The sequence below is a fragment of the Phanerochaete carnosa genome, assembly GCF_000300595.1.
Source record: "Phanerochaete carnosa HHB-10118-sp unplaced genomic scaffold PHACAscaffold_3, whole genome shotgun sequence".
Classification (NCBI taxonomy): Eukaryota; Fungi; Basidiomycota; class Agaricomycetes; order Polyporales; family Phanerochaetaceae; genus Phanerochaete; species Phanerochaete carnosa.
The window spans coordinates 1,979,851-1,989,337 of NW_006767630.1; the positions used below are offsets into that span (position 1 = coordinate 1,979,851).

The 9,487-nt window shown below is 53.1% G+C and overlaps 6 protein-coding genes across 6 annotated transcripts in view; 3 read left to right on the forward strand and 3 right to left on the reverse strand.

Moving 5' to 3' along the window:
• PHACADRAFT_251994 (uncharacterized protein) overlaps positions 1 to 635 on the forward strand; it is a 3,478-nt gene extending 2,843 nt beyond the window's left edge. The window contains exon 4 of the mRNA XM_007393300.1: positions 231 to 635. Within this exon, the coding sequence (XP_007393362.1) occupies positions 231 to 278 (48 nt within the window). The 3' untranslated portion in view covers positions 279 to 635. The remainder of the gene's footprint in view (positions 1 to 230) is intronic.
• A 200-nt stretch (positions 636 to 835) lies between these two features.
• On the reverse strand, positions 836 to 1,607 carry PHACADRAFT_139597 (uncharacterized protein; the record flags this gene model as incomplete). Its single annotated transcript, XM_007393301.1, has 3 exons — positions 1,351 to 1,607; positions 1,117 to 1,275; positions 836 to 1,022 (listed from the first exon to the last, which is right to left on the reverse strand). The coding sequence occupies exons 1-3, from the start codon at positions 1,554 to 1,556 to the stop codon at positions 836 to 838; spliced, it is 552 nt and encodes a 183-aa protein (XP_007393363.1). The 5' UTR covers positions 1,557 to 1,607.
• A 1,317-nt stretch (positions 1,608 to 2,924) lies between these two features.
• Positions 2,925 to 3,981, forward strand: PHACADRAFT_251996 (uncharacterized protein). Its single transcript, XM_007393302.1, has 6 exons — positions 2,925 to 3,021; positions 3,072 to 3,200; positions 3,268 to 3,423; positions 3,480 to 3,524; positions 3,579 to 3,686; positions 3,754 to 3,981. The coding sequence occupies exons 1-6, from the start codon at positions 2,931 to 2,933 to the stop codon at positions 3,918 to 3,920; spliced, it is 696 nt and encodes a 231-aa protein (XP_007393364.1). The 5' UTR covers positions 2,925 to 2,930; the 3' UTR covers positions 3,921 to 3,981.
• Positions 3,982 to 4,250: 269 nt separating this feature from the next.
• PHACADRAFT_46303 (uncharacterized protein) lies at positions 4,251 to 5,089 on the reverse strand (the record flags this gene model as incomplete). The annotated part of the gene is made up of 3 exons (XM_007392686.1): positions 4,251 to 4,358; positions 4,608 to 4,731; positions 4,902 to 5,089. Coding segments are annotated over 3 exons (420 nt in total), but the record flags the coding sequence as incomplete, so codon positions are not given.
• Positions 5,090 to 6,688: 1,599 nt separating this feature from the next.
• Positions 6,689 to 8,796, forward strand: PHACADRAFT_26579 (uncharacterized protein; the record flags this gene model as incomplete). Its single annotated transcript, XM_007392658.1, has 2 exons — positions 6,689 to 8,300; positions 8,351 to 8,796. 2 exons carry the CDS (start codon positions 6,689 to 6,691, stop codon positions 8,794 to 8,796), a joined length of 2,058 nt encoding a protein of 685 aa, XP_007392720.1.
• A 366-nt stretch (positions 8,797 to 9,162) lies between these two features.
• The window catches only part of PHACADRAFT_251999 (uncharacterized protein), a 2,953-nt gene continuing 2,628 nt past the window's right edge, over positions 9,163 to 9,487 (reverse strand). Inside the window, exon 5 of the mRNA XM_007393303.1 lies at positions 9,163 to 9,455. Within this exon, the coding sequence (XP_007393365.1) occupies positions 9,431 to 9,455 (25 nt within the window). The 3' untranslated portion in view covers positions 9,163 to 9,430. The remainder of the gene's footprint in view (positions 9,456 to 9,487) is intronic.

A 9,487-nucleotide genomic window follows, 5' to 3' on the forward strand; every position in this document is an offset into this window, starting at 1 on the left:
AGACGCTCAGTCGGATTCGGACGAGGAGTACCCACCATCGTGCCCCGTCCTCTCGGTCCCACTACCTGCGGTTGTGCCCTCCGAGCCCAAGTGGAGCAGCGACGACTTTGAGGACAGGAACTCGTACGAAGACATGGGCGCGAGCCCGTATCTTGACTCTCATCAGGTACGCGCTTCCCCTCAAACCTTGTTTATGAATTTGTCACTCATTTAACCCAACCTTGCTACAGTGGAGGGCGCTGCCCGGCCCCGCTATCGTCAACCCGCCGTCGCTCTGAAAATTGTTATCCCGTGCTCTATCTTAGTGATGCGACTATTTCTTCTACGTTGACTTGTCCCGCTAATTTTGTGCCGCTGCGGGCGCATTCCTGGAGCTGTTCTTGTGGTATACCCATCATGTTGTAGTCGTACTCCATTGTTTCCCGGGCGCTGAGTAGTTTCCTCTTCTTCTTCTTCGTGTTGGCAGCTTGAAACCTTCGGATTGGCTGATAGATCGCGAAACTCGATGATATGTTACAGTAGTGTTCGTTTTCTAGTCGACTACACATGTTCCGCAATGCGTGGCTGTACGTACGCTCCGGAAGCCGTGCGGCAGAGTATCAATAGAAAAAGTGTGCGGATGCAGCACCGGTTCGGACTCTTAATGCCCCATTGCTAGAACGACGAACGCTGATGTATGAGATTTCCCAATAACCCTGATGAACAGAAGGCTTATATCAGCGATAACTTACGGCCGGCCAGCAAGTAACTCTCGGGAACGCGTCATACAGTCGTCACAACGAGGCATCAAACGCAATCATGAGAAGCGTTCCAAGCAGGGAAAGCTTCCACGTCGTTATCGCTGTGGCCCAGATGCCCCGCACGAGGCATCCTCAGGGCGGTCGTAGTGAGGATACTCGGGCGGGACCGCACGGGCCCTGCTTCGTGTCGACCGCCCGCTGTACATGACGCGGTTGACGAGGCCGATCGGGACGTCATACATAAGCGGGATGGCGCCTGGCTGGGCGGCCGCGGCATACGGGCTGGGTGCACGGGGGTCGTCGCCAGGCTCGGGCAGGTGGGCCTTGGGATCTGTGGCGCGGCCGGGCGTGAGTTCTGGCACCTGCAGCCGCAGACCTAGACCCGGCACGGTCTGCGGCGGCGCAAGAGAACGCACCTGTTATCGTGCATATGTCGGCGAAACCGGGTGTGTCGGCAAACGCCAGCGCGAAGTAGGTGAAGTAGGTGAGAAGGACGAGGATGATCGAGTATGCGGGCAGCAGGAGGGTCCACTCCCTGTCCGCGCGGCGGCCGGCGTGTATTAGCGCAGCGTCGCGGCCCGTGGGCAGGAGAGAGGCAGCGCAGACTCACCGACTGGGGTACCAAGTGACACCGAGCCAGGAAATATAATCATCTGGCAGCAAAGCCCATAGCAAAAAGAAGCAGAAGAGGAGACAGGTGGAGGTCCATGCAACGAAGCCGTAGAACTCTGGGGCACGACTCCGGATTTCCGTCGGCAGTAGCGGAGGATAAGGAGCTAGGGGATTGACAGGGGAAGTCGGATTGGCCCCGTCCATGCTGCAGCGCAGTACGGCGGAAACGTCGCAGTCAGCCTACTGGACGTAGCCGCCCCTGGGAACTACGACAGACACAGGCGTGGACACCCTGTTCTACGCAATTGTGACGCACGCAGGCGCACAACAGTTTCTTATCCTAGGAAGGAAATCGGGGCCCAAAGTTCGGGTTGGAAAGGCAAATGAGGCGGCAAGGGGACTCGAGTAAAATGTGGACGCCTAACCGTGACAAACGGTGAGAATGGTCGTGTACCAGTATGGTATGGCCATACCTGGGTGTCAGGAATAAGCCGTAACCCACCGCGAAGCCCGCAAGGCGTAGGATGTATTATTTAAGACAGCACCGCCAGGTGCTCGCCAAGAGTTGATTGGTAGTCTCTGAAAACAAGAGACGCTTTCTGCTCGACAGAATCAAATCGGCTCACTGCACAGTCCTAGGGACTTCCTGGGTCACTAATTTCACCCATATTTCTACAGAATGCATATGCTTACGATGTCTGCATAGAGATCGGTGAGTAGTGTTGCGCATGCTCATGCTCGAGAACCATCCTTGACTGACCTGGAGCAAAAAGTGCAAAGCGCCAAGTATACTCCCGCCCGGCGCCACGACGGTGCCAGGCGCATCACTGCCACGTGGCGCGTTCGTTGTCAAGCACAAGTTGTTCGGCCTCGTCGCGCTCCCAATGGCACGCTCTACTTGATCCCTGTGATTCGACACGTTATTTTGACCACAATCTGAAGGCATGCTGCTCCATTCTCGCGGCCAAAGCCATGTAGAGATATTTGCATTTGCACACTTGTTATTGTACTCCCAAAGCTAACTTCGCAAAGCCTTCTACGGTATTAAATGTCATAAAATGCATCTCCGTGATTAAATCAATGCTGAGGTATAACGCTTATTATTGTTTGTGCCGACAATACTCTGGCGCCTGTAGAGCTCACAGCGTAGGCTCGACAGACAGCATAAATGCTGGTGCCCAACTTACAGCAAGTGCTGCGTCAATCAATTGAGTCAGCCGTGGCCTGCCGAAAAGGTTCGCTCATCCAGGGGGCTGTAGATGGCCTGAGACTCGGAAGCTGGCCTACTTGCCGATAATCAGTAATAATTGATGGAAGAATAGAATTGCGGTACTCCAAATCTCAAGCATCGAGTATTGAATATGAATGCGAAAGACGTCAGCAGTGAATCTCGTTGTTGCCCACGTCTCTGCATATTCACTGACGTAGTGGCAGGCAGAGCGCGAGACGGCGCTAAATTGTCCGCAAGCCAAAAGTAGAAGGTGTATTAGTTTGCGCAATTTAGGGAGCGCTGCCGGTTTCGGGCGTCCGGCAGCCTGCGACGGAGAACCTTGAACTCGGAGGTCTTAAAGAGCAATCATGGCTACTCTCCAGGCAAACAAAAAGATTCTAAGAAAGTCAGTATCTTCTGTCTTGCGCACACTGACTACATCCGAGATACAAAAGCAAAGTAAGTTAAGGGGGAAACGAGCGAAGGATCGATGACTCATGGCGTCCTAGCGGAGCAGGTGGTACGGAGACTTGTCGACGCTCCGTTCTTCCAGAGAAGCGTCAGCGTGAGCTGTTATCTGAGTATGCCCTCCGGCGAGCTCGATACCTCATCGCTCGTTACCGAAATCATCCGATCAGGTTCGTGGATTCTTGTATATGTCATTTCTGCAGCTGAAGCTTGAAGCTTGTTGCATTGCGTAACAAGGCAAAACGCTGTTCGTGCCCAAGATAGACAAGTCCGTCGAAGGAAGAATGGACTTCCTGAGAGTTTATGGAGAGGCCGACCTTGCCTCTTTTCCTGCCGGGCTATGGGGTATCAGGGAGCCGGACTATATCTGGCAGGGATCGCAGAGACAAAGTGGTTAGTCTTGTGTCTACACGTAATTCGGAATTTGAATTACGCTACAACTACATCAGCTTTAGATACTTCTCTTCAAGGCCTTGACTTGGTCTTGCTACCCGGTATGTTCACAAAAGGGGACAGTGTTGCTCAGTGGCTTACCTACGCCCTCGCAGCCGTCGCGTTTGATCACTCGCTCTCGCGGCTAGGACATGGAAAGGGCTATTACGACCGTTTTATTACTAGGTACGTGGCTGCGCACGAAGGCAAGCGGCCTTTACTCGGTACGTATAGGTATATGGTGTCCATCAAGAAGGGCCGCGGAAGCTGACATCATGAATGCAAATACAGTAGGACTCGCCCTGCGCGAGCAAATCCTAGACGTAGGGAAAATCCCGATGGGCGAGTACGACTGGAAGGTCGACGCTATCGTGAGCCCAGACGGCATATTCGGCGCCACAGGCGAGCCGTCCCACGTGTCTACGCTGGGAAACCTCCCTGGCCACACAGTTCCATGATGCCTTCTCTCTACGCTCCGCATGTATTAGTTCCCAATCGGAGGTCGGAACAGAGCACAGCACCATACCATCTCGTACGCTTCCTCGCGATGCGGTGGTTGATTCGGTTCATACGGACATGTTGGTGACGATATCAGGCGGACCACACTGCCGTAAAGATTTCTGTTCCCAGCCGGTCCATGATAGATTTAACTCCGTGAAACGCACCCTGCCGTGCGACTGCGAGGCACAATCATGATCCTGTATGATCTTCCTGGGGGAAGGTACGTATGGGCTGTGAATGTTAGAAAACTCGGTCTCAGTAAACCAATGACGGGCAGTTGAGCTATCTGACGTACACGGTTGCGGCATCATTATGGCCCTAGCGCCAGTGTCGAAGGTTGCGGGAGAACCGTCGACGTTTAGCAGCTTGGTCGAGAGCTGAGTTGTGACAACTACCTACCGAGAAGCCTCTGATCAGCTTCTGTACCCTCAATTCAACGGCACAAAAGATTTTACTCACGGAAAGCCCCATGGATGCACATGCGTGTGCAAGCGTCTCTCTTGTACGTTCTAGGAGGGCGGAGCGAGCCGAGTAGAGTATCCCAGAGGTAGATTGAAATGGCAGCCAGAATGAGTTCAGTACCAACAGCCCTATCTGACCGGAGATGTAAGAATTCGATTAAAGAATATGATAGTGATGACTACCCTCGGATGCTCGTCGAGATACCATGGGAGTTTGTGAAGGAAAACCATCAGATCTGGAAGCGTATGCAGCGTCATGAACAGAATCATATCCGAGTACTGCCGAGGAGAAGAGGGAGCGGGGGCGCTATGTAGCCAAATATCATTTTCTGCAATTCAAAGAAATAGCCCGGAGGATTGCACCTGCTCGCTAAGGTATCTGCTAGCTGGCTTGCTGTCATCATATTCTGCATATCTGGACGATAAGAAGAAAAGCGCCAAAGGTCAGATGCGTGGCTCGATGCAATCTCAAAGTACTCACCCACAAACAAAACATTTTGATTATTTTTGGCAAATGCCTGGACCATGCCGAGAGCCAAACTTTCCTTGCATGTCCCAGGCGGGCCTGACAATTCAAGGACAAATCCACGTTTGAGCCCACCATCGAGAAGTATATCTACTGGAGAGAATCCGCTGTGATATCTTATAGCATTTTGCTGAGCCATAACCGCGGCAGATTGGGTCAGCAAAGGCATCTTGTTTTGCGTCTGAGTGGCCGAAAACACTGCTTGGGATGCATGTATCGGGAGACGGGCATCTGATGCGTATTTAGCTACTGTTTTTTTGAATCTATATTTTGAATTTTACCTGCAACTATTCGCTCGGGAGTAGAAGACGTTATATCTCTTACTGTCTCGTATCCAGCCTTGGTAAGGGCTGACAGCGTTGCGGGGGGCAATGCAAGAGTATGTAATGGTCTGTGTGCCATTTTCTGCAATTGATTTGCAGCAAGAAGATGCTGGTGGTATGGAGCGGCCCCTTAGGCAGAAATATGCGAGTGGTAGAGGTCAACATCACGGCGCGCGCCTGATGCGCTGGGACGCGTAAGCGCGCAAACGCCCTTTGTGGCGTCAAGCGTCTGCTTTCCAGTTGACCGCCTCTATGACCTTCAGCTGCTGTCTCGCCCAAGAGTCTCCGACGGAAATGGCTGCTCCCTCATGTCTGCGCATTTCCACAGGAAAAAAAATCCAGTGAACCGTAGCAACAGGGTAACTGAACTCGACGATGGTCCCACAGTTAGTTCCTACTAGCTTCTCGGAACGAACGGAGCTTTTTTCTCACGGGCTAAGCTTAGCTTGACGGCGTTGCTAGCTGCCGCTCGCTTGACACAGTACATTACTAGCAGCTCTGGGAGGACGAAACATGGGAAGGGTTTACTGGAAGAGCAGAAAGCAAGTCAGGGCTCGCTTTCAGCTCCTCGGGCCCCGGGCCTGACGAATTTATGTTCAATAGTACCATTGCTGGATCTTTACACATCTCGAAGGAGCTCAGCGCGAGGCCTTTGAAAAGGCGAAAGAGAGAACAAGTAACACTGATCCTATCCCAGGGGGCATGCCCCGCAGACCGCTCAGAAGAAGTTCACGGAAATCTGGCGAATTTCATGCAGACAAAGTAGCATAAATCGTTCAGATCATTGTGCAAAGCCGTAGGCATGTCGATCGATAATCCTAGAGCTATTCATATGCCTCTGACAATTCCTTCATAACAGATCTTCGGTCGGGAGGTTCGAGCATGTATGTCTCACTGTCTGCGCGTTTTATCTGCTATGGTTAGGTTCGTAGATCAGCTGTCGCACCAGTCTGTTGAAAAAATTCTCCGTGCATGGACGACGTGGTCACAGTCGATATTGGGCCGCGAGTATCTGTTCGATTCGCTGAATTAGGAAACCCCGTTGACAAGGAACGAGCTAGCAGAGTCGTTCGGTTCGGCATGTTGTCACCGGCTGGTTCGACTCATGAAGATCAAACAAAGTTGAACCAGACCTAAACCTAGAGCTGACCTTGTTTTTCGTGGCACTGGATCACGAGCTCGTCGACACCGCCGTGCGGCGTCGTCTGCACCAATACCTCTCTTTCTCTTTCACCACCACCGTCGCCGAAGTCTCCACTTCAGGCGAAGGTTCACTAGGTACGCTCTACACTTGGAAACGTTCTAAATAGCTTCAGACGAATAATGTCAGAGAACAGGCGTCCGAACTTTAGACACAGTGTGCTGTTGCCGCGCTCTGCTATCCCCTGATAGACACACTCCGCCGGAGTGGCATCATGACGCGTAGCAAGGTTCAGTCTCGCAGAGGCAAGCAACAAAAAGGGGCCGTCGTGATTTCGCTTTTTGAAGATGTTCCTCGTACCTCGAGTTCCTGGCCGGCCGAGATACCGGCCTCTATGACCCATGTCTATCGAGTCAACGCCCTCAACACTGATATCGACGGTGTCAGCCCATTCGCGTCTACCGGTCCTCTGGAAATGTTCGAGCACATGTTTCAACTGGAGGGCACTCGTGGCCGCAACATGACGAAGTCAGCTGACGACGACGGTTCAGAGCTCCTGCCATCCCATGGTGACACCCAAACTTCCCTGAACATGCCCTACGACCCGCAAGATCGCGTTGGTCTGCATGATGCATTGTTGGCTGTATACACCCAGGCCAGTCGCTCGATACACTGCGAAGCTGACAATACTCAGCATCAACAGACTCGGCCGACCCCTCTCACGGATGGCCTAGCTAGTGCTCGCACCAGCTCTGGCGGACATCACCTTCGTTGGCATCATCAGTTTTCTGTGGCAGCTCCAGGTTGTGCACCTTCTCGGTCTCTATCGCCGGACCATACAGGTTCATCCGCATCTATCAGCATGTCTCGCAGGTCTAGCCTTGCTACGGTGGAACTAGAAAGCTCTCGAGGTCCTTCTCCGGTTTCTCAAGGCAGCTCCATGTCCTCAATCGATGCGCCAGATCCCACATATCGTCCTGTTTCTCTTGGGTGCACACCTTCGCTCGACGACGCATATATGTACTCAAGCGCCAATGCATTGCCTTTCGCGCATCCTCTATTACCTCAACAGCCGTATCATCGACCTCCGAGCTTGTATGTCCATCAACCTACTTTGTATCGGCGTCCGGCACACCTCAGCTACCAAGACTGCGGTACCATGCAGCGCCCTATGCAACTCGGTTCGCAGCACTTGGACTACCCTCCGGATATTCGTGCACAGTCTCCCACGGAAGTGGCTCACGAAGCGGCAGTACACCATGTCGTTAACGCTCCAGCGAGTATCTCCTGCCAAGAGCAAGCCGGTTCGAGTCCCAGGCATGCTCCTCTCGTCCAACAAGACATACAACGTACGAATCAGCCTGCCGTAATTCCTGTGTTATACCCTCTGCATTCCGGCTCTTGGTATACTTCGGACGGGTTTCTCTCTCGCGATCAGCGTACTGGCACCCTTGATAGCTGGAGACCTCACTCTGTGGCCAGCAACTGTCATCAACTTCCCGTGTTAACCCCTTCTCAGGCTTTCAAAGACTTCATGGCAGATCTCGGCCGTCCAGCCCAGCACTCCACATCCTCGCAGCCTCTTCTTCCTCCTGTTCATGCGCCGCCGCTTCACTCCGTTCGGCCCCATGGTTTCAGCTTTTCTGTACCTTTACGACCTTCCGCTGGATATCAAAACGTGCCCAAAGAACGAGACTGGACTGCCCACTTCGAAGCCCTTGGACGGAAAGGTAGGAAGAAGAGGAGCTCGAGGAAGCAAAATGGCCAGAACGAAGAGTCCGAAGCCGGGCAAGTTGAGACGTATCAATGCCCGATGTGCGACCGCAATTTCGGGCGCCGTAATGGTTTGGCCATTCACATGAAGTGGCACTATAAGGAAAGAGATGGTCAGTAAACTCGCGTCTGTTGCTTGTTGGCTGACCTTATCGTCTCCTAGAGGATTCATACTTCAGGGGGCTTGGAATAGCTATCCCGCCTCTGAACATCCCACGTCGGATTCATGGTCTCTCAAGTGCGGCTATTGCACAGCCGCCCCACGTCTCCCAAATGGCTGCTGCTTCCGAAATCGCACCCAGCGGTTCGACATCCAGCAATCACACATCCCCGCCGATGGGCAGTTTGCTTTATCCCGAGACAGACGCTCAACCGACGAGACCGTTGTCGGCCAGTACAACGTTGCTCTCCATCAGCACGATGGACTCTCTGCCTGGACCGATAACGCCTCTCGCGACGCCGCCGCCTAGTCCCGGAGGCTCTCGCGTGTCGTCGCTCGTGCGTCTCAGCGTGGCGGACATCCTGAGTGCCCGTGGCGGTCGCTTGAGGTCGGAAAGCACCCGCTCAATGTGGGACTTGTTCGGCTCCGACGACCAGGAATCTCGGTGACCACTCACAGCTTATTCGTCTGCCTGTCAGCAAACGATTCATATACCCCGCATACACGAATCATACAGCTCGCAACGCACTTCAATACACGACCGCATTCACGTTCAAGTTCGATTAGGCGTAAAAAGACTCAACGCTTGTTACACGTCGCTCATTTTTCTTAGGATTAAAGGCAAGAAGCAAGATGTAGCATATACACCTGGGTAATCTCTCTGTAGTATCGTACTTGTATACCATGTGGTCGACCGTACGCCAGAATGAATCTCGTTGTGTCGCTGATAGTTCTCGGAGTGCAAACCTCCCCATGTCCGTAACGGTCTTACTCTGGCGAACTTATAAGCCTTCGCACCCATCACACATACTCGTCCAACCAAAAGACCTTGAGCTATCATTTATGTACTACAATCTGAGAGAGTCCGTTCGAGCTGCACCGTAGCCAATTCATAAAGGGGAGAGGATGCACGACCTCAATTACGAAGGTACCAACGTCAGAGAGAACGACGACCGGCAGCTGGAGGCTTCTAGTCCACCAGTTAGATGCTCAAAGAGTCCATGTGCCATACGTCCAGCATTTGTTACAACGTTCCCACTGCTGGGTGCCCGTGAGTTTCTGTTCAGCTTGCGTGCAAACCGCTTATTCGGTCGTGACCGACTTCGCACTGGGGGGGGGGGGGGGGGGGGGGGGGGGGGG

Bases quoted from the DNA above. Each gene is read 5' to 3' on its own strand.
- PHACADRAFT_251996 (XM_007393302.1), top strand. From the start codon at position 2,931: ATGGCTACTCTCCAGGCAAACAAAAAGATTCTAAGAAAGTCAGTATCT. The intron at 3,022-3,071 runs GTAAGTTAAGGG...ATGGCGTCCTAG, and splicing joins ATCCGAGATACAAAAGCAAA to CGGAGCAGGTGGTACGGAGA. The intron at 3,201-3,267 runs GTTCGTGGATTC...TTGCGTAACAAG, and splicing joins TACCGAAATCATCCGATCAG to GCAAAACGCTGTTCGTGCCC.